Source organism: Aspergillus foveolatus (genome assembly GCF_047715535.1).
Source record: "Aspergillus foveolatus strain CBS 279.81 unplaced genomic scaffold BDW70scaffold_8, whole genome shotgun sequence".
Taxonomy (NCBI): Eukaryota; Fungi; Ascomycota; class Eurotiomycetes; order Eurotiales; family Aspergillaceae; genus Aspergillus; species Aspergillus foveolatus.
Genome location: NW_027396072.1, coordinates 518118 through 539132, shown reverse-complemented (window position 1 = coordinate 539132; position 21015 = coordinate 518118). Strand labels below are relative to the sequence as shown.

Genomic DNA, 21015 nt, shown 5'->3' with positions numbered 1-21015 from the left:
AGTTCGATTGAAGAATGAAAGTTGTACCAGTTTACACTCTGTCACTCTATAATTTAAAACTCGACTCAGTTTCTGACTCTTTATACGATTTCAGATCTCAGTTGGCAAGCCCAAAGTTAATGCACCTGCTTCGACAACACAGTCAGTCAAAGCATGCAGTAAGGGGAAGGCCACTTGTGCCTTTCAATGGGGACAATTCTATGTGATTCGGCCCAGGAAATGGTGGCATATACCAACCAGTATAGTATGTAAGCTTACCTCTTGCTCATTACATGTCGTCTTTGGGTTATCGTCGACGAGTACATGCAGTGTCAGCACCACCTCAGTGGGGCCAAAAAATATTTATATTTCATCCAAGTGATGTTGATCTTTGGCACTACAGTGCCATGCACAGCAAAGCTTTCTATTCATGACAAACAAGCGATGCCAAGCTCAATCTGTGGTTCGAGAGGTGGAGTACGTATACGTACCTTAGGATTCAGTGGAACTTGGCGTGACCAGCAAGCTAGCTTGTGTAATCACGGTCCAAGGCCTGCTGTATTCCTTCTTCCCCCTAAGAATGCCAATTCGCCCAAGGTGCAATCAGGTATGTCCTTTCCGAGACTGTCAGCTGGTGAGTGGTTGATGGGAGGCTTACCTAGGTACTACGCTAGAGCGGATGGATAACAAAGACCACTTCATGCCGGAAAGGGATTTCGGCCAGCGAGGGGAAGTGCATCAGGCGTATACGTGTTAGTAATTGAGGTATGCGAGGGAGTTACCACCAGTGGTCTTGCTTGAATGCGGCCCTAACGAGTGTATCTAAGCCCCATGGAGTCAGCACTTGGAAATTTTCTCCAGGAGAATGATCTTGTTCGATCTCTAGGCGTTAGAACTGGGACTACTTGGGAGAGGCTTATATGGTTATGCTTGTAAGGACGTTGGGAGGGTTTGTCAAGAAGTACAGATGTTAGCAATAGAGATTCGATACTAGGGATGAACGTACCTGGGTCTCGTATAGAGTACAGAAGAGCACAGTCCAGTACAACCTAGAGAACTTAAGGCAGCAGATGCTTGTAAGAGGCCTACCTGATTTGCTTGTATGGACATCAAGGCGGCTTATCTGGTTCTGTAGATGTTAGCAATTAAGATACTATGGGACGAACGCATTTGGTCCGTATAAAACTTCGTGGAGACTGATTCAGTTACCTATAGTTGAAAGTTATAAGAGAGACATCAAATCAAGGGAACGTATCTGGTCTTGTATTCAGCTTAAAAGGCGCCTCCGGCCTATCTATAGACGCCAGCGAGCGGGAATGCTTCAAGGGAAACGTACCTGGTCGGCTTAATAGTAAAATGAACGGTTGTACCTGTCAAATGAGCCAGAGCGAGTCTCTGCCAACGTAGAGAAGAAGTGATGGAATTAGTTGCTTAGCGAATCCGTGAGATGAGGATCAAATTGCAGGACCTGTACCAGTCAGCAGGAGAGACCAAAGGGTGGAAGCTCACAGCAGATAGAATGACATTGTTACTGTCTGTTGAGGATCTAGCCCGGAGAGTGATGTGGTTTTTATAACTTCGAGACAAAGCCGTCGGGTTCTTGAACCATTGTTTAATGATAATTGTCATTTTCTTTGCTGCAGTAGGCGCTCAATGTGTATCGTCAAAGTAACATCCATGCAACTACTCATCCAATATCGCCCATTATTCCCAAGAATTTATCTTGGAGACATGGTATCCCAGTAATAATATGAACAAAGAGCTACTTCCCAGGAAATTGACAAATCATTTTTCTATCCTTTATCTAACTAAAAGTCGACAGACACAATTCTAGACATCTAGTAACCCCCCGGTCTATACACGAACCCCGTCAACCTCTTTCCCAGCAGGAATCTTAGCCGCCTCCCGCTCAGCCGTGCTGAGCTGCAGCCCCTGGTCATCCCATCCTTGCACACCCCCTTTATACAGCTCCTTCTGCTTCTCACGGTCCGCCGTCGGGCCCTTCTTGCCGCGGCGCTGGCGGGACTCGGACGTCTCGATCAGGCTCGCGTTGTCCGAGTCTAGCTTGTTGCCTTCTAAATCTTCAAGATCTATCTTGTCTGAGAAAGTGTACGTGCGATATTCTGTGTTGACCCAGCCGGTTCCTGGAGGTATCGAGTTAGAGATGTGTACAGCATTAGGAGTTTACGAGATAGACAAACCTTGGAACTGACTGCTGTCCTCCCAATCTTCAGTAAAGTAATGCAAGACACCGCCGTGCGAGACCATGACGATTTCCTTCTCCGGTCGGGCCTTCAGCCAGCGTCGTGCGTCGCGTGCACGTGCTCCGACTGCAGCATTGGTGGGTGCGTAGCGACCAGTCTATCCGCAAATCAGTCACTTTGCCCAGGAACCTCTCAATATCAATTACCTTGACATTCCACCCCTCATGCACCAGGCTCGCATCAACAGGTAGTCCCTTCTCCTCAATCTCCTTCCTCAAAGCACTGGGATCGGATCCCGTATCACAAGCAACGTCACTTGTCTCCTGGATATCCGGCAACAGAATCAACTTCATACCCGGGTTGGCCTTGAAGACGGGCTCGAAGCTCTGCAAAGCTGTGTACATTGTGCGGCGGAGGGGAGAGGCGACGACGAGGTCGATCTTATCGTGGCGGGGGAAGGATGCGCGGAGTTGATCGCATTGTTCGTTTCCGAGATCTGTCAATAAGGGGTCCGGGATGACATGGTTCTCTGTGCAGAGATTGTGCAGGCCCTGTATATTCTTCTTAGTTAATGGGCTCTTAGGACTGTTGGTGAGGGGTTGAGATGAATGGATATACCTGGGCGTGGCGAACGCAGTGAATGATGGGAGGCATCTTTGTGAAGGCGGGGTAGCGGGGCAGAGTGACGATAAGTAACGATTGAATAGGTCCCTGAGGAGATAAAAAGAGCGAAATCGAAATAAATGGGAAAGGAGGAAGGGTGGGCTAATGATTGTGAGATGAGGCGATGGAGTTGATGTCTAACGCTGAATCGAGGAAAAGCTCAGCGTGTGGCCAAAACTGGAGCCTTCGTTGGTGGAGAGAAAAATGGGGTCTTCCCCAGGGGCCCAACGACAGGCTCTCTTGGCAAGGGACCTTGTTGGGTACAATGATTACTGAGTGGAATTAGAAGTGTATAATTGATCTACCTATATACATCCGAATATACAGAGACGCCAGCCGATCGACCCATCACGCAACGCCAAATCCTCGCGCATTCTCCAACGCCTTGTTCAGCTTCTCTTCCAGCACGCTCTTCGAAGAGTACTCGGGCAGCAGGAGTCGTCCAAAGCAGGTCAAACTGGTCGGAAGGCGCTGAAACTCATTATTAGTCAAGCCCATTCGATTTGGATCAGTCAAACTTACAGCATCACCCACGCCATTTTTTTGGATCACAAACATAATGCTCGAAATCCCGTTAACCGGCACTCGGTCGCTCGCTGTGACAAACTCCAGCAGCTGCGCCTTCTTCTCAGCAGAGAATTGATGCGCGATACTCCAAAAGTCCTGGATAACCCGGTGGCCCGCACCGAAGCCGCCCTCATAGCGCGCGTGACGTTCCAGTTCCGCAATGTCAATTTCCTGGATGCCTTCAACCACAGTCTTCAGCGCTTCGGGTGTGAAGATAGACAGAGATGTTCGGTCGAGGCAGGTATAGAAGCCCTGTGCAAAGGCTTCAAATTGGGGCCGAATAGACTTGTCGGTCAGCCAGAAAATATAGTCCTTCACGAATTGTCCACGATTCTCGTTGGTCACCAAAGAGGCTTCCTCGGCCGGGGAAGTAGGCGAGGGCAAAGGGGGCAGGCTTAGAGCTGATTTGGCAGTATCATCCTGTGAATCGGCCGTTTCAGCAGCCATGGATGAGGGTGGGCTAAGACTTGCCAGGTCGGTATAACGGCCGACATCGGACCACGACGGAGAGTATCGCACAGAGCGGCCGGACTGTGGAGGCAATGAAACCGGCCACGGTGCATCTCTATCGACCTTTTCCATATCAACCGTCTCAACGCGGCCAAAGACCTCGAAACCGAACTCGTACGTCCTCATGAAAACATCTGCGACATCGCCTTCATTCCAACGTAGTAGCTCTTCCAAACCATGGGTCAGCTCCGGCCACCCATCGCGAATATGGTCCAGGTGCTTGACCTTCAATCCCAGTAGCTTTCTATAAAATGCTATTGGGAAATTCACAGGGAGCGTCAAGCCATTGTAAACTGCGAGTGACATCAATAACCCAAGAAGCTCGAACTTGTAGAGCGGCTCCCACGAGCACGGCTGAAACCATGAGCACCGCGTGCGACTATCCGTTGTGAACATGCCGTATGATGGACCAAGAGCCTCCGCCATCAGCAACCGGAAAAATTCTTGTTGTACGCCGCCATGATCGAGCCCCTCCTCACCTTCATCCATGCCCATTTGAACCTTCAGGGGCCGCATAAGCTCACGTCTTTCCCGCCGCCAAAGCTGGTTCAAGGCGTCGGTGAGTATGTTATCTCGCCGGATAACAAGGACAAAATAGGTGGTCATTGAGGTTCGCAGCCTCGGAATAAGGCCAACATCATCCTGGATATCCATAGCACCAAATGCAGTCTGATACACATGCTTCGTGGTTGTCAAGGCAGCTTCATAATATTTTGACATGGCTGAATAGTTAAGAGCACGGAAGTATATGACCAGGGCGGAGGGCGGAAATAAAAACGAGTAAGACAACAGATGTAGGGTCTTATTATTAGGCACTCTTGCCAACCATTGCACAGGCATTTCGAGAGGATCCAGGCGTTCAGAAAGAAAAGGTGTATAGAAATCCTCCGACGCAAGGCCAAGGCGGGTTCGCTCTCTATGAAGTACCGACAGAATCTGTACGACACCCCCTTCTGAGCTGCTTCTCGATATTTCAGGATTACCATCCCAACTCTTCATGAAAAGGGTACGTAGCCACTCGGTGATGATCGCCGGGGCGCTAGGCGAGCGCAAGCTCGTGTCCCCGTGGTTCTTCCGCTCTGTCACAAGATCATGATGCTGACCGAGTGTTTCGATGAGGTAGTCCAAAACGTTGTTTTTACGTTTCGATGAATCTTGGATATACCCAGAACGAGTTTTGGATATTTCGTGGAATGCTAACCTCGCGGTAAGGGCGCGTACCAAACGATCAACTAACCGAAGAGCCAACTCATGTTCTAGCACGTCTGTAGCTTCAATAACCAGCTGGGCCTCACGCAGCCGAAACAGCTCCATGACCGCGCCCATTGTCACGTTCCCAGCGGATCGCATTCGAACCATACAGCTCCAAGTTGAAGGATCTATTTCGGGAAGAGAACTTGCTAATGCAAAAAGAACAACCGCTGTAACATCCGCTGCATTGGCATCGGTAACGTACTGGTGGCCGACAGTCTCGGACGCACGGCGGATGATAATGGGAGCAGAGACAGCCGTGGCAGGGTTAGAATTGGAAGACGAACGTCGGGAGGATCTCCCTGACGTCGACAGCTCCCTAGGTGGAACAAACAAGGCCTCCAAAGCATTCCAAAGGCTGTGAAATATGATGTCCTTGGGACAGATGGAGAAGAGTTTCCGTAATGCAGGCTGGAGCTGTTGGAGGTCAAGTTTATTGGCTGGGTGACTCGCACCCTCCCGAAATGAGCGCAAAAGCTGTCTGGTACTTCCGAGAGCATAAAAGACACTCTGTGTAATGAATGTGAACACTGCACGCTGCCGCGGTGTTGCAACTCGCGTGTCTGTATCCTCGAAACTGCTGCTCATTTCCATCAAAGCCAGCTCCTCCCCCCATTTCTCAGCCTCCTCTTCAGAGAGTATAAGCATTCGTTGCAAACCGTCAATAATCTCGCTATTAAGATGACTTAGCGATTGGATGGCGGATACTTCCTGTACCATGTGCGGGCTGTTATGATGACAATGGTCAGAAATTGGCTGGTGTTTCGGAGGATGTGACTTATTGTCCTGCTGGTGTAAGGACTGAACGTCATTTAAGAACTTCGCTCCGTCCCAAGAGACACGTCTCTCCTTTTTCGCTTGTTCATGCGATTGAGTACCATTCGTGTCAACAGCTCTTCCGCGATGTTTTTGAGGACGATGTTTGAGAGCCGGCGGCGAAGGGAGATTGACAAAGTCATCAGCACTTGCATCCGTATGTGCACTGACAGAGAGCTTTCGCGCCGGTTTTAATTCAGGCAGTGACTTCTCATCAAGACTTGATTTTGAATTTGAGCGCCGCAAATCGACCTCCGTTAGCGATAGCCGCTTGAATTGCTGGTTCGGTAGTCTCCATTCCATTGCAGTAGTTTGACCTCCGGCAGTCCGCGACGAAGGGGTTTGGGGGTTACTTCCGCCGCCGGCTTGATATGGGCGCTGTCTGTAAGGAGACTGATCCTTGTCCGACTCTACGTGCGCTTGACAGGTATCCGAATTCGGAGACCGGGGAGATTCGTGGCTGATCGAACGGCCGTGGTCAAGGTCAAACGAGCCGGGAGAGCGACGGAGCGGTAGCCATTCAATCATTCTCAATGCAAGAGTATCAAACAAATTTTGAGTAAAGGATTTTGGGTCTTTCATTCGCAGTACCGGGTTGTTGCTGGGCTCTGGCGATCCATGCGTTGTTGAGGCACTCATCGCAACGTCATTGCCCAAATACCGCACCTCTGGTCTTTTCTCCGCTGCATTATCCATTGATGCAGTTTGTAAGCGCCTCCCTCGAGATCGTTGATCTGGTGCGATGGAGACTGGGGGATCGCGTGCTGGACTTTGAGTGGAGGATGCATGCGTTCGACGTTTCGACCGGCGCGATGGGTCTTGGGAAGACAGCTCGGAATGTACACGAGACGGGTTGCGACAGAGTCCTGTTTCCGCATTGTCTAAACTCGCTAGATAACATGCCAAGGTTCGCGCACTCAAATCAGTGAAACGTCGATAGGGCCCTTCTGACACCCTCCTGCGATAGCTGGCACATGTTGGGGTTTGGCAGTTGGGATCTTGACATCCGTTAAGCAGTTGGTTTTTATACCTACAAACAGTGTATATTAGTCCCGATAATCAGCCATTTGCCTGACCAAGCGATGTAAATACTCGCCTTCGAACTAGAAGGTTAAAATGCCGCCGACGTTCATCACGATACCACAACAGAACCTGCGCAGGGTCCGATACATCGACAGTATTCTGAGAGATGATTTCTGGAGCACCCTGAGGAAGTTTAGAGCTATGACACGGGGTCCGGTCGATTCCAGCACGCGAAGTCTCGTGGGAGCTCAGGGACGGCCCGCGGAGCCTGGTCATGATTGCGCTGCGCGGAGCATAACTCGATTTACTATAGGATGTAAAAGGCGGGTCGCCGACGGATGGCAAATATTATCGCCAGGCAAGAATATAGAACGCGAACAAATATAGGTAAAGAGATGGTACTTAGGTATCACCTCCGTGATGCATGATGGAGGTCTCCGGTAGACTGATAGCAGCTCACAAGTCCAAGCAACGTCAAGGAAGCCCCGTGATTTGCTTATTCAGCACAAAGAGACCGGTTCTAGTAGTCCAACAACCACGTCCAACTGTGTGCCTCTAAACTTCATACTTCGCAGGACATCAACATCCGACACTACTTGTCAGCAAACACGAGAAGCCAAGTTTCCCGTCTGTCGATTTGGTCAACGTCATTGTGGATCGATACTTACTAGAGCTAAACCAGAAAGATACATCTAAGAGAAGCTGGATTCTACTGTATGCAGGGGGACCAGAAAGGGTCAGAGCCTAGTAACAAGCGAGAAGCAGATACCGTCGGAAGAAAACAAATCGCACTTGCAGGAGTTCACTCTGGGGGCGTTACGCTGGCCCGGGACATATCGCGCTCCCGGCGTGCTAGTCATGTCACGGGGCCCATTGTTCCTGATCAAATACCACTGAAACCGGTCCAGGGCCGCTCTTGGTGACCACTCTAGCAAAAGCGTCCCAGGTAGCTTTCTATCAGAAAGCTGCACAAGGTTGCCAGCCCGGATTTACTGACTACCACTCCATCAAACTTCTCCGTCATCGGCTTCCACAGTTGATTCCCTTTTCATGAACTGGGCAGTGAAGCATGGCGAGAGCCTGCGGTGGTGCGGTAGGGTCAGGATTTGGACTAACTCAGACGAAGACGTTAAGGGACGCAATGAGAGCCTTTCACATATGGCCACAATCTTTCCAAGTCTGTTGACATCGTCAGATATGGTTGCTAGGGGTTGCTAGCAGCGGGGACAAGATGGATGCTTCTTTTTGAGATTTCTGATCGAAGAGGACCGGTATGTTCTGAATTTAGATTGGTGTTGATACTTCCTCTCTTGCAGCCGATTTCCATGCTCCTGGTCAACATTCCAGCTGAGGCTAAGATTCTTCATACATCGATCTCCGTTTTATTCCCACTTTTGGCTCTGCGGGGTCGAAATACTTGTCTTTGAATTGGGCGACTCTATACAAAACATGCAGGAGATTCCCAGAGAACTATAGACGCCTAAAGAGACTGGTTGTTTCGAAAGGTTCTGCAAGCTATATTGGCAGCCTCGATTAAGAATACATCCTGTTTTGGGTAGCCATTCGAGTGTCGCTGCTCATTGAAACATTAGTGTCGTTGCTCGGCTCTAAGATAATCTCCTCTGAATCGGCTTTGGCTTTCGTGGTGCAGACACATTTTGTCCTTTGTCGAGTCACCAGTTCCAGGATGAAGGATCGTCCGGGGTATCACAGCTCGATGTCTTATTCGAGTTTTCCCATAATCTTTGTAGGTGCTTTCAGATATACTTCTGTTTCTCTTGATTGGATATTGTAATCACGTGGCTTCTGCCCATGGACTAACCGTAAAAGGACTAGTGAAAACAAAGAGGGGCAAACGTCATGGCTGGCCTATCGCAACGGCGGTACGATTACTGAGCATTTCAATTTCTCTCTGACTCGAAAGTGATTATCAAGACTCACTCGATTTGGTGGCGACTACTACGCTCCAGATCCCAATAGGCACTAGTTGAAGCCGACAAAGAGCAGTATAACTACCGTTCTTGTTGCTGAGTCTGCTGCGTCCCTTAGCGAGTCAGATCCTTTTTCTCTCTTTCCCACACACCCCGCTGCAACCGCCGCAACCACCACTACCACCACGTCCATCACCTCAACGAGGACATTGCTCCATAACACTATAAAGAGTCGAGAGACTCACTGAAACAATGGCGGACCTTCCATACACCTGTAACACTTGCTTTGTTGCCTTTCGCAGCAGCGATGGCCAGCGCGACCATATGCGCACAGATTGGCAGTAAGTTTCTTTAGCGACGCATGCATTTGTCAAAAGAATAAGCTGACTCTCTGCCTGTCTAGTCTGTACAATATGAAACGTCGTGTTGCGTCTCTTCCCCCAGTGTCTCAAGAAATATTCAACGAAAAGGTTCTGGCCGCCAAAGCTTCCTCCAACGCCGCGGCCGCCAAAGCCTCTTTCGAGAAAACCTGTGTCGCCTGCCAAAAGACCTTCTACAGCGAAAATTCCTATCAGAATCATGTGAAGAGCTCGAAGCATAAGGCTCGTGAAGCGCGACTGAACAGAGAAAATGCCGATGATACATCGTCGGTTATGAGCTCAACCTTCTCACTTGGAGAACCCATCAACAAGCCTCGCGAGGCCGATGTAGCCGCTGTCACCGAGAGTCTAAAGGAAGCGACGATCGCGGAGGGAGATGAGGATGAGGAGATTGCCGATGCGGATTCTTATTCATCCTCTTGCTGCTTATTCTGCAACAACGAGTCGACGAGCATTGAAGAAAATACCGAGCACATGTTCAAGAGCCACGGCATGTTCATCCCAGAACGCACATACCTTGCAGATCTAGAAGGTCTCATTCGATACCTTTACCGGAAAATAAACGAGAACAGCGAGTGTATCTATTGCCATGTCATCCGAAACAGCCCCGCCGGCATCAAGACACACATGAAAGACAAAGGCCACTGCATGATAGCATTTGAGAGCGAGGCGGAACAGATTGAGATCGGGCAGTTCTACGATTTCAGAAGCACCTACTCAGATGACGAGAACGACGACGATTCGGTCGAAATGGTCGACGGCGGCGTCAAAGTCTCCGGCTCAGACGCTGAAGACGACGGATGGGAAACAGACGCCTCATCGTTGGATGATGATGACGAAGAAGGAGACGCGAAGAGCGCTCCTGCAGTCTATAGAACCGAATACGAACTCCACCTCCCATCCGGCCGGACCGCAGGTCACCGCTCGCTCGCGCGATACTACCGCCAGAATCTGCACAACTATCCCACTGCGGAGGAGCGCTACGCCCGCCAACTCGCTATTGAGAATGGCGAGATCCAAGAGGAAGAGAAGCCCCGTGGCCGCAACGCCAACCGTGCCCTTGTTACTCGTGCCAACGGCGGTACGGGCATGATTGGAGTCGCGGACATCGACAAGCGCAACGTTGTCGAGAGCGAGCGAAAGGAACGGACTCGTGCTATCCGTCAAGAACAGCGGTACACAGCTCGTGTGAACAGAGCCGCTAACAACCAAAAGCACTTCAGGGTATGCCATTTTCCCTCGTTCCCTCTATCCTGTATTTTTTACCCAGCTAATAACAATGTTAGGATCCTTTGCTGCAGTGATTTCTTGCATCCTGGCTGGAGTGGCTTTAATTTGGAGTTGGCTCGGGCAGTTACAGCTATCTTGCATGTTAGATCGCAAGACTTGATGAGTTGACGATGCTCAACGAAATTGAATTATTCATGATCTCAAAAATCAATTTAAAATAGAGTCGGCGTCAAATTATAAACTACTGTGGGCGGGACCACCGGGCATTAGAAAGCTCTCATGCTGGTATAGTAGCCGTAGTACATTACACAATTGATTGAGAAATTATCACATTGTCTGCACTCGTGATAGAAGGATCACACGGTCTGCATTTTCACCACAAGTATGCGAAAGGACAAGCCATAAGTTATACATTGTTGGTTGGTAAGATAAGAAAAGCTGGAATCGAGTCAAGGCCGCTTCATTATTAAATTGACAAAGAACAGGGAAATGGCCGGTCTAGCTAAATGGGGACGAAGGTGAGAGAATAATATATGCTGATAATAATGTATGATGAACAAAGGAGTACAACCGATGCGCATATGACCATGGCCGACTAGCTGAAAGAGCGCCCTTCGCATGCATATAGGAATAATAGTGACACATGGCGTGGATGCTGGCGTGGATGCTGGGACAAGAATGTAGTTTCCGACCGGCAGAAGAAAATAATTAAGAGGACAGAACAAAGCAAGGCCTTGGTTAAGGTAGCAGCGGCGTTTCCTCGTCTCTATTAGTGGAGTCCTTGCTCTTTTTATGTCTCCGATGGCGGCGCTTCTTCTTCGTTTGCTCGGTGGCACCGCTGTCGGTATCGTTCAGGTCGATGATTTCGCTGCCCTGGCGGATTGGGAACTTGGTTTTGGGCACTGACGACGGGCCCTCGCCTTCTGAAGAGTTATTGCTGCTTGTGGTATGGAGGACAACCTTTCGAATGCCGTTGACATCGACTATGTGTTCGGTGATACTTCCACTGCGGGCAGGGCCTCGATGGAAGTAGCTGCTGCTGTACGTGGGATCTACGTCCGAACCTGCAGAACCGGTGCGTCGGCTATTAGCGGATCGTGGCGCACTATCTTGTTCTTCATTAACAGGTTCTGGGATTGACAGCGTCGGGCCGGTCTTAACCAGAGGTTCCGGCGACTTCTGACTGGTGCTGTTCATGAGTACAGCATGAGCACCATCCCTGGGATTCAGTCCACTTGGCTTCAACGCAGTTGCGTCAGAGGTAGCTGTTAGACCGGACGACGGGTGACGGGCATGCTCAACCATAGAATCAATGTCCGTCTGCCCCGAGGGTGCCGGAGACGATATACTCGAACGTTTGATCTTGACACTCTGATAACGTGTTTGACGGGGCCGGCTGGCTAAATTGGACGGGCCAAGGTGTTTCAGGTGTTCGCGAAGCTCATCGGTTGAACCGAGACGTGTGACAAGAGCATCCATCGAATGTCTCTCCTTGTCTCCTTGCGACCGACGGAGTTGAAAGCGTGCTAAGGGTGCCTCTACAGAGCTTCGACGACGGGTGGCGGCCTGACCGGTAGTTGCTGGAGAATCACCGCCCAAGTCCACTAAAGGCCCTTGGCTGGATAGGGCTGGAGGATCCTCGACGAAACGGCCTTTGGGAACGCGGGAATAAGGCGCAGGATTCATACGCCGAATTGCCTTGTGCACATCCACAAAGACATCCGATTCATCAATAATTTCTCTGCAAGACAACGAATCAGTCTTGAAATTTCTATCGCCCTGGCAGATTCAGGTACATACTCGCCAATCAGTTCTTCGATCACATCTTCCAAGGTGACCACTCCAAGGGCGCCACGATCCTCACCGGGAAATTCCGAGACGAGAACCATGTGAGACTTTCCTTCTTGAAAAAAGTTGACAATATCTAAGCAACTTGTCTCCGGACGTGTTTCCGGCAAGGTCGCCAAGGCAAAATAACTGACGGGCTTACAATCCTCTGGGTCATATGTAATGAGCATCTTAACTAGGAGCATACCGATAAAATTCCTAGGGTTCTCGGGAGAGTGTATAGGAATTCGGGAATATCCTTGCGAGAGAATGAGGTCCATGGTCGGCTCGTCCAATACGGTATCAGCCGACATAGTGAAAACATCCTCCATCGGAGTCATAATAGTGCCAACAGACTTCTCCTTGAGATCCAGAACAGCGCTGATAATAGTGACTTCGTCGGAGTTGAGCTGTTCGCCCGCCTCGCCGAGTGTCTTGTGAAGCGTGACAAGGGTTTTTAGCCCCGCCTTCTTGTAGATCGTCCCATGGTCCTCCCCTAGCAATCTGTCCAGCAATTTTGCAACAGGCCAGGCGACGGGAGCCATTAGATACATCAGGCCCAAGACGCAGGGGGCCATCCAGGCACCGATAGGAAGGCCGTAACGGACGCAAATTGATTGAGGGACGATTTCACCGAAGATGACTGAGAGCATTGAGATTGGGTTAGATCATATTATGCGAGACTGGACAGGTCCAATACCAATTAACACTGTACTGCCTAGAACGGCCGGCCAACCTCCGCCGAGCGATCGGTCAAGGATGATAGGGAGGGTTTCGTTTGTTATCACATTGCTGAGCAACAGGGTCACCAGCACCCAGTGCTTGCCACGCTTCAACAGTCGCAGGACGCTGGCTGCGTTTTTTCGTTCGGATGGGCTATCGCCCGATGTCTTAATGACTTGTAGATATACTTCATCCTGTGGGTTATCGATAAGATCGGATAATTAGCGGCGGACTTTCCGACTAGGAGTCTGGAGTCAAGTGATCATACCTGACCCATTAGAGCAATTGTCAACCCAGCAAATGCACCGCCTGCCAGCACGAGGGCAGCGGCCACTCCCAGATACAGCCATAGAGTGGCATCATTAGCTGGTAGCGCATGAGTTTCGGCATGAGCACCGTGACGGGGAGCAAGGAACTGGGAGGTTGGAGCGGCAGAAACGAGCGAGATGTGCGAGAAAGAGAGCGCGAGGAGTTTGCCCAGGCCCAAGACAATAGGCCGTAAGGCCAGGGAGCGATGGGCAGGTATGGCCATTACCGATGAAGGGGAAGGAAAGAAAGGAAAGAAAAAGGACCGCGGACGGATTCAGACGGAGGAGTCGAGGGACATTCTGGAGCTCCGCTAGTTGAGGCTAAGCTAGGAGTGGCGTAATCCAATTAGTGTAGCTTGACCGTGTCTGTGAAATGACGTTACTGGTGCTCAATGATTGACGCCCGCCAATGCAACGAAGGAAGATGTTAATTCAGAGAGACACTTAGGAGCAGTAATTGGATTTCTAGGTGCCTAGGGGTGATTCTCTCGATTAATCGTGAAAGTGAATGCCTTCGACAACGAAGCTTCCCAGGACCGGATCGGCAGAAGTCAAGGGGGATTGTCCACAGGCTGTATCCGCTATACCTAATCCGCTTAGCGCATCCTTTCGTCAGCTCTAGGGCAACGAGTTCAATACGCACATCTTGACCGAGTCGCTAGGTTTATTACCTACATTTCTGATCAGGAGTACCTATCAGATGATAAGATGAAATATCCCGTTTGTCTCGCTGTCCGAAGTATGCGGACATATTGATGCACAGGCCGGCTAGGGACCGAAATTAGTTCTGCAGCTGAACGACGGGAAAGATTAAGTGAAATGCTAGCTAGCATTGAACGACGCTGACTGTAATCAGTTGAGTGTACTCTTTACTTCTCAGTCTGAACTCTGAATAGTACTGTCATATCTCGAAGGTGGATGCACACAGTCCGTTTCCTTTTATGAATCAATGGCCATCTTCATGAGAGACCTCAGTTGAATTTTGCACCATGTCCAACAGCGTCGGTGTTTAGACGTGTCCCCAGAATCTGGAAACGGGCCAAGCCATAGACGCGCTTTTCCAAATTTCAGGACAAGGAAAATGATAAGTGTGCCAATGCCCTCGAGACGAGCACGCAGCCTATGTACTTGAGCAGGATGTGCCCTCCGGGCATAGTGTATATCTCCAGTACTTTCTCTGCACGCCCATAAGTCGATTAAGTGCGGCAACGTTCTACCCTGGGAAAATGTTCTCCAAGCTTCAAGGCCAGAGTCCCTCTGAGCTTTTAGGGAGCCGACGCTAGATATGGATGCGCCCACCTAGGATGAAGATGCGAGGTGCTTAGGGATGGAATCGAGTGTGCCGGGCGTTCGACCGCTTGACGTTTCTCATGAAAAAGCTCAGGTGTTCCTGAACGAACGAGGATAATCATTCGTATGATCTGGTTTGGGTATCTGATAGGGGTAATTGTGTACAGCGAAGAGGCGTCAGGGCTGTGAGTATTTGCCCAGGTCCAACACCACAAGACAATTTCCCCGAGAATCAGCATAAAAAAAGCAGCTAACATACCTATGGCCTATTAATCTGATTAATAGCGTCCCTTGCTTAGCAAATTTCAAAGGCGCCTGGAGGGAGATTCTCCGCAAACATCCATACTACTACCTCGGACGTAATCATTCCCCGCACTCAGCCAACGGAGAGGCACGCAATCAGTTCACCTGCAGGAAACAAGATTCCCACTGAAGTCCTTCATAACCTATGCGGCTACGCGGATGACTCTTTACCGAGGTGGTTGCGGCAGAGTCGAGCATTTTAAGGGTCGTGGTTTCTGCTGCATGATTGCAATGCTACCCAGCGCCTTCCACCACAAACCGTGCCAACTCCCTGCACGGTTTATATGGAAAGCTGCACGTTAACGTTCTCCCTACTTTTCACAGCATTATTCTTAGTTCCTAAGTTCTAGGCAGTTCTTATTCAGTCCCTAGGTCCTCAACAGCACTCTGAAAGTTCTGTTCCACATAAGGTCTCGAAGGCATTTCTCCATTCCTCAGCTCTCAACAGCGGTTCCTAAGATTTACGAAGCATGAATGATGGAGGAGAAGTTGCGTCTCGATACCAACCCGGGAAACAAGGACTTCACCAATGCTGCGGTTGTCATTATCGGCGCTGGTATATCGGGTACGCGACTCTTGGATCGTGTATTGCGAGAACTCTGCTGACGGCAATAGGGATGTGCATGGCAATTGACCTTATCAAGCGCAACAAATGCCATAATTTTGTAATTTTGGAAAAGAGCAGCGGAGTGGGCGGGACCTGGCGCGACAATAAGTACCCCGGATGTTGCTGTGATGGTAGCTTGATCCGTTATTTTTCTAGGACTTGCGATTAACTGTTGAAATGTGACGAGCATCTTGTATAGCTACTCCTTCGAACAGTCCACCAAGTGGTCACGGCAGTTTCCTGGACAAGAAGAGCTCTTGGTAGGTGTACGGGCGCCGTGTTAAGGCCGCAGACGTTGACGGGATGAGCAGGCATATCTCACCCATGTTGCTGAGAAATATGGGCTACACAAGTATGTCCGTTTCAATTCCGAGGTCACAGAGGCGCGATGGAGCGAGGAAGAGAAAAAATGGAAAGTCAGCACCAAAGTTTCTGGTGACAAAGACAACCAGTTCACACGTTCCTATGTCCTGAGCACAGATTTCCTCATATCTGCTGTTGGACAGCTGAACTTTCCCCGTGAACCAGATATCCCTGGACTGAAGGAGTTCCGTGGAAAAATGATGCATTCGGCGCGATGGGATTGGACCTATAACTACGAGAATAAGCGAATTGCTATCATCGGAAATGGTGAATTTCCCAATGTCGGCCAATCGATAGTGGCCTGCTACTTAGGATGCTAACTATTTCCATCCAGGGGCGACCGCTGCGCAGATTGTCCCTGAAGTGGCTAAAGTTGCCTCGCATCTTACCGTATACCAGAGAAATCCGAATTGGGTAATCCCTCGATCTGATACCGCCATATCGCCCCTCGAACAAGCTCTGCTAACGTACCTTCCCCCACTGCGTATCCGAAAACGCTCCCTTGCTATGGACTTCCGTGAGAGCTTCCATGAGGTTATCAGGGACTCGCAGTCCCAAACCGCGCGGCTGGCCCGCAACATCACCGCGCAACGCTTACGGACACAGCTGGCGAACAAGCCCGAGCTATGGGACAAGCTCACCCCGAATTACGCCCCTGGATGTAAACGATTGATCATAACAGACGATTATTACCCAGCACTTGGTCGAGAAAACGTGGATCTGGAGACCAGGCGTATCCTGCGCATCACAGAGACCGGGATTGCCGTAGAAGGCGACTCTCAGCAAGAGTATGATCTGATCATCCTTGCGACTGGGTTCAAGACCGTAGAGTTTATGTGTCCGATCGAGATCCACGGGTCAAAAAACCGACCACTCACTGAAATCTGGAAGGACGGTGCCTCTGCCTATTATGGAGTCACCGTAGAGGACCTGCCAAACTTTGGAATGTTTTATGGGCCGAATACAAACCTCGGTAAGAGCTCCAGCCACTGGCAGCACCTCGTCGATGCTGACACTGGGTAGGCCACAGCTCCGTCATACTGATGATCGAGGCGCAATCGCGGTATCTCAATGCCCTAGTCGCTAGAGTCCTCCAAGCCCGTACCCAAGGCAAGACCTTAGTCATAAAGCCAAACGTCCGTGCGCTACGAAAGTACAACATAGAGCTCCAAAAGGCGTTGGCAAGAAGCAGCTTGCGGATGCGAACTGCAGTTCATGGTACAAGACCGAGAACGGCAAGATCACCAACAACTGGTCTGGGACGGTGATTGATTATCAGCGCAGTCTTTCGCAAGTCCGCTGGGCAGATTATGAGGTCGAAGGCACAGCGAAGGACGCTGTCAGGCCTGGAGAAGTGACGAATCTGGGGCACGTCCACGAGGAAACGTACATTAGCAACCGCTCATTGGCGTTGACAATAGCAGGCATGCTGGCGGTTGCCGGTGGTGTCTTCCTTAGATGGACGAGTTTGGTGCGAGCTTGCTAATATCATCAACCCTGGACTTGCGATACTAGAGGGCCTTGCAAGGCGATACTATACTTTGATGATAACCCTCAAATCATTAACAGTGGAGCAGGTGGAGTTTTACAAGGCTGAGCTGAAGCAGGACTAAGCCCAGACTAGCAGGTCACCTATTCGGCCCACCATGGTCGGGGCGGGGTACAAGTACAACTGCAGAGATGGGAGAACAATTGTTCTTAGCGCTTTTTTATGGCTACCATAGATTCAGTGTTCAATAACGTAACACCGAGGCGTTGCTCATAACTGAATGAATAGGGGGAACCATAGCGTACGAGCGATGGAACGCTCTATCAAAAATGGCCGCCAGGCCTACCGTCCCCCGCCAATCGAAAGTGTGACAGGCTGATAAGCCCAACTAGTCCCTGACTAAATTGCTAGACCAAACTCCGAATGTCCAAACAATCAGCCGTGACCCCAGTGTGTGTGTGTTCGTTTCAGCCGAAATTCCCTCCGTCGCTGTTCTCCGCTCGTCTGCTTTGCCAGCACTTTATCTGCTTCTCATCCACTCTTTCAGGCTCTCCCAGTCTTCATTCCTTGCGGCCAACACCTCTTGTCGCTCGTTGAACAATTCATCGACCCGCAGATCCACCATTCCCCTCGTGTTTCAGAGTCCCCAGTATTTGCCTCCCCACCAGGGATCGCCTGTGTTGCCGAATTCCTACGCGCCAACCTTCCCCTGGCTTGGCGAAGCGCTCTCTGCAATCTGCATTCCATAGCATCAGCGTCAAGGCATAAGCGTTATCATCTGTGATACCAGCTGAGCGTCCTTCAGGGCATGGCGCCTATCTGAGCCTTGACTGGTTTCTTATCACCTTCTTGAAACCTTAGCCGCAGCGCTTAACTGTTGACAATGCGCCTTTGAGAACTCCAACCGCTGTTCTTCAGGCTTCGTTTGCTTGTCACTCTTTATTTAGATCTCTCGCTCAAGCTCACTGAAGAAAGCCGGTTGGGCCCTTTTCGCTCTCTACTATTATCCTCCGTTGTGATCGTGACTTGTCCGGCTGGACCGACGAAGTCATTCGATCACCTCGACTCGCATCGATCGCTATACGCTCTCTACCGGTGTCTGGCTGGACCAGGCCGTAACACGCAATGCCTTGCTGCGGCGACCGAGAAAAGAATGCTGCTCCGGTGGCTTTAGAGGAACAATGGGATTATATGGTACGCCGGGACATTCTCAAGCGTCTGCAGTGATATGGACCATGGTTACTGACATACGCCGCTTTTTAGAACCTAGATGATTTCAAGTCGGAATCCTGTCTATCGCCGTTCTCTTATTTCTTTTTATTCGTCTTCCTGCTGGTATCTCTCGCGGTCTATGCAGTTGATACTTTCACTGCCGTGACCCTTCTAGCCTTTTCCCGGTGGGCAGGACAAATCGAGCCTGCCATTCCATTCAAATATTCGCGATGGATCTTCGCCGTCTGCATCCTCCTATCCTTTGCGCTTCTGGCCTGGAGATGGATTCATGCTATCCGTGCGATACGTTCTGGGAGTGTTGCGCAATGTTATTTGAACTCGCTCGCTGCTCGAGTGCAGAGTATTCGCTTCGGACATCATGGCCGTGGCTGGAGGAGATTTTTGGTGTTCGGCGAGCTCACTAAGAATAGAAAGGGAGCCGAATATGTCGCCTTGTTTACATACTTTGCCTTTGAAAGTGAGAAATGCCAGCCCAATGTGTTTTCTAGCGGCCTATGCTGACCATGTCCAGGCTGGATGAACACAGTGCTTGCCGACGGCCCGCGCCAAGTAGTCAACGGTATCACACTTTATTCAGTGATGCGAATGGATTTGCTTCCCGGAGGAGAAAATGCAGTTGAAGAAGATAAGGCCGGTATCTTACAATTCTTCGACAATGTCAAAATCCTTGCCGAAGAGAACAACCTACGTGCCCTAGTCTTGGCCGGTATGGTCTTTACTGTTGTAGTTTGGGTGTTGTCTATCATCAAGCTGGTGATTGCAATCATTCTCTACCTGCTCTTTCTTTTTCACCACATCCCCGCCGAAGATGGGACACTGAAGGCTTATTGTCGTCGAAAGATCAACACCCGACTCAAGCGCATCGTTCGGACCAAGGTGAATAAAGCTCTGGCAAAGGGTGTCGCTTTGCAAGAACGTTCTCCTACGAATCCAAATCTCACCCCTGGCCGGCAGCCCACGTTACCGGTACTTGGAGATGAGGACAAGGCTCCCATAGTCTCGACTCTTTCGCGCAGTACTACGCAGGCGACTCTGGCTACCTTACCAGCATATACATCGCGCCCACCAACGGCAGCACCGCAAGAGCGCGAGCCCACTCTTCCCAATGTGGCTACCTTCCCTGAGGAACCAGATCTGAGTCGGACAGTAACACAATCGTCAGCCTATTCCGATCCTGCCACGTTCTCCGCAACCTCTGCGGTTTCGGCATACAGTCCACTGGATCGTCAACCGTCCCCAGCTCCTCCAGTCCCTCCCCTTCCGAGTGACGCCTCTATGATCACTGGGCGCACCCAAACTCCTGTTTCTCGCTCAAACTTTACCCCCGCACCTTATTATAACCGCGGGCCTCCCGGTCGTATGGGTACTCCGGGGAGGCAGGATCTATACAGTCCCGAGGGCCACAGTGATCTGTCCTCCGCCAGTTCTTTCCGTCCCTATGACATTCCCGCCGATCCTTACTCACGCACAAAAACGCCGAGCTCTGCTGTGACCAATGTTGACGGTCCTATGCGAGCATACGCTCCTTCCAATGCTTACAACTCTCGCTCGTCCCCGCAGTCTGCTCGCCCGCCGCGCTCGTTTACTCCAGGAACCCAAGCCACGAATCGTGGTTCACCGGCATACTCAAATGACGAACAACCCGTTAGAACACTCACTCCCATAAGCACCCGAGTGCCTCCCAGGGCACAAGATGAATATATACCCTTCAGTGGCCCCGCTAGTAATGGTGCTGCAACACAACCTGAAGCAGCTTCTGAATACGGGAGTGAGCATCGTCCGGGACAGGCATATACTTCGCCAACATACAACCCTCAACCACCCCGTCACCCAAATTACTACTACTAGCTTTTCACGATGGTATGGATGGGCGATGCCATTCCATACCTGCCGACGCTGTAGTACATGTTAACGAAGCATTCGGAAGAGCAGGTTCTATCTTCTGTGTTTTACGAATGAATCAGTGTCTGGAACACTCTCAATCTATCCCGTTTAATGTTGAAAGTTTTGGTGCATTGGGTTGTCAATGTGAGCGAAGCAGACTTTTGCATTATTTATGATTCCATATAGAATCAATAATCTCAAATTTCTTTTTGTACGTTCACTGTCCTTGTAGTTATGATTATTTAAGGCCATAGTAATAGTTGACCGCCTTTTATATTGTCGTTATCTGACGTCCCCGATTGGGCCGCGCCGGCCGCAATAGTTGGGATTCCTGACAACTCTCCAGATTCAACAACTTCACCCTGATCCTCTCTTCGTTGTCCTGTTGGGCATCTGATGAGAGTTAACTTGATGACTTGCACGAAATGTCGTTT

The 21015-nt window shown here is 50.3% G+C and overlaps 6 protein-coding genes across 6 annotated transcripts; 3 read left to right on the top strand and 3 right to left on the bottom strand.

The window, feature by feature from the left end:
• Window positions 1-1647: 1647 nt before the first annotated feature.
• On the bottom strand, window positions 1648-3104 carry BDW70DRAFT_130491 (uncharacterized protein). The gene is made up of 4 exons (XM_073735819.1): window positions 2802-3104; window positions 2390-2734; window positions 2181-2340; window positions 1648-2123 (listed from the first exon to the last, which is right to left on the bottom strand). The coding sequence occupies exons 1-4, from the start codon at window positions 2835-2837 to the stop codon at window positions 1834-1836; spliced, it is 831 nt and encodes a 276-aa protein (XP_073598986.1). The 5' UTR covers window positions 2838-3104; the 3' UTR covers window positions 1648-1833.
• A 46-nt stretch (window positions 3105-3150) lies between these two features.
• Window positions 3151-7406, bottom strand: BDW70DRAFT_130490 (HECT domain protein). Its single transcript, XM_073735818.1, has 3 exons — window positions 7087-7406; window positions 3369-7020; window positions 3151-3317 (listed from the first exon to the last, which is right to left on the bottom strand). Exons 1-3 carry the CDS (start codon window positions 7287-7289, stop codon window positions 3195-3197), a joined length of 3978 nt encoding a protein of 1325 aa, XP_073598985.1. The 5' UTR covers window positions 7290-7406; the 3' UTR covers window positions 3151-3194.
• Window positions 7407-8525: 1119 nt separating this feature from the next.
• Window positions 8526-10802, top strand: BDW70DRAFT_117622 (putative C2H2 finger domain protein). Its single transcript, XM_073734674.1, has 4 exons — window positions 8526-8760; window positions 8844-9285; window positions 9348-10548; window positions 10611-10802. Exons 2-4 carry the CDS (start codon window positions 9197-9199, stop codon window positions 10626-10628), a joined length of 1308 nt encoding a protein of 435 aa, XP_073598984.1. The 5' UTR covers window positions 8526-8760; window positions 8844-9196; the 3' UTR covers window positions 10629-10802.
• A 1-nt stretch (window position 10803) lies between these two features.
• Window positions 10804-13738, bottom strand: BDW70DRAFT_117618 (putative DUF21 and CBS domain protein (Mam3)). Its single transcript, XM_073734673.1, has 4 exons — window positions 13373-13738; window positions 13082-13298; window positions 12355-13024; window positions 10804-12295 (listed from the first exon to the last, which is right to left on the bottom strand). The coding sequence occupies exons 1-4, from the start codon at window positions 13634-13636 to the stop codon at window positions 11293-11295; spliced, it is 2154 nt and encodes a 717-aa protein (XP_073598983.1). The 5' UTR covers window positions 13637-13738; the 3' UTR covers window positions 10804-11292.
• A 1744-nt stretch (window positions 13739-15482) lies between these two features.
• Window positions 15483-17461, top strand: BDW70DRAFT_171675 (flavin-containing monooxygenase; the record flags this gene model as incomplete). The annotated part of the gene is made up of 7 exons (XM_073743281.1): window positions 15483-15570; window positions 15621-15720; window positions 15800-15872; window positions 15924-16242; window positions 16310-16948; window positions 16999-17152; window positions 17188-17461. The coding sequence occupies 7 exons, from the start codon at window positions 15483-15485 to the stop codon at window positions 17459-17461; spliced, it is 1647 nt and encodes a 548-aa protein (XP_073598982.1).
• A 958-nt stretch (window positions 17462-18419) lies between these two features.
• On the top strand, window positions 18420-20617 carry BDW70DRAFT_117606 (uncharacterized protein). Its single transcript, XM_073734672.1, has 3 exons — window positions 18420-18658; window positions 18728-19154; window positions 19209-20617. The coding sequence occupies exons 1-3, from the start codon at window positions 18590-18592 to the stop codon at window positions 20543-20545; spliced, it is 1833 nt and encodes a 610-aa protein (XP_073598981.1). The 5' UTR covers window positions 18420-18589; the 3' UTR covers window positions 20546-20617.
• Window positions 20618-21015: the final 398 nt, after the last annotated feature.

Bases quoted from the DNA above. Each gene is read 5' to 3' on its own strand.
- BDW70DRAFT_130491 (XM_073735819.1), bottom strand. From the start codon at position 2,837: ATGCCTCCCATCATTCACTGCGTTCGCCACGCCCAG. The intron at 2,341-2,389 runs GTAATTGATATT...ATTTGCGGATAG, and splicing joins ATGAGGGGTGGAATGTCAAG to ACTGGTCGCTACGCACCCAC. The intron at 2,124-2,180 runs GTTTGTCTATCT...CGATACCTCCAG, and splicing joins GGACAGCAGTCAGTTCCAAG to GAACCGGCTGGGTCAACACA.
- BDW70DRAFT_117606 (XM_073734672.1), top strand. From the start codon at position 18,590: ATGCCTTGCTGCGGCGACCGAGAAAAGAATGCTGCTCCGGTGGCTTTA. The intron at 18,659-18,727 runs GTACGCCGGGAC...GCCGCTTTTTAG, and splicing joins AGGAACAATGGGATTATATG to AACCTAGATGATTTCAAGTC. The intron at 19,155-19,208 runs GTGAGAAATGCC...GACCATGTCCAG, and splicing joins TACATACTTTGCCTTTGAAA to GCTGGATGAACACAGTGCTT.
- BDW70DRAFT_130490 (XM_073735818.1), bottom strand. From the start codon at position 7,289: ATGACCAGGCTCCGCGGGCCGTCCCTGAGCTCCCACGAGACTTCGCGT. The intron at 7,021-7,086 runs GCGAGTATTTAC...CACTGTTTGTAG, and splicing joins TTTAACCTTCTAGTTCGAAG to GTATAAAAACCAACTGCTTA. The intron at 3,318-3,368 runs GTAAGTTTGACT...AATGAGTTTCAG, and splicing joins AAAATGGCGTGGGTGATGCT to CGCCTTCCGACCAGTTTGAC.
- BDW70DRAFT_117622 (XM_073734674.1), top strand. From the start codon at position 9,197: ATGGCGGACCTTCCATACACCTGTAACACTTGCTTTGTTGCCTTTCGC. The intron at 9,286-9,347 runs GTAAGTTTCTTT...CTGCCTGTCTAG, and splicing joins CATATGCGCACAGATTGGCA to TCTGTACAATATGAAACGTC.
- BDW70DRAFT_117618 (XM_073734673.1), bottom strand. From the start codon at position 13,636: ATGGCCATACCTGCCCATCGCTCCCTGGCCTTACGGCCTATTGTCTTG. The intron at 13,025-13,081 runs GTATTGGACCTG...CAATGCTCTCAG, and splicing joins AGGCAGTACAGTGTTAATTG to TCATCTTCGGTGAAATCGTC. The intron at 12,296-12,354 runs GTATGTACCTGA...GTTGTCTTGCAG, and splicing joins ATCGAAGAACTGATTGGCGA to AGAAATTATTGATGAATCGG.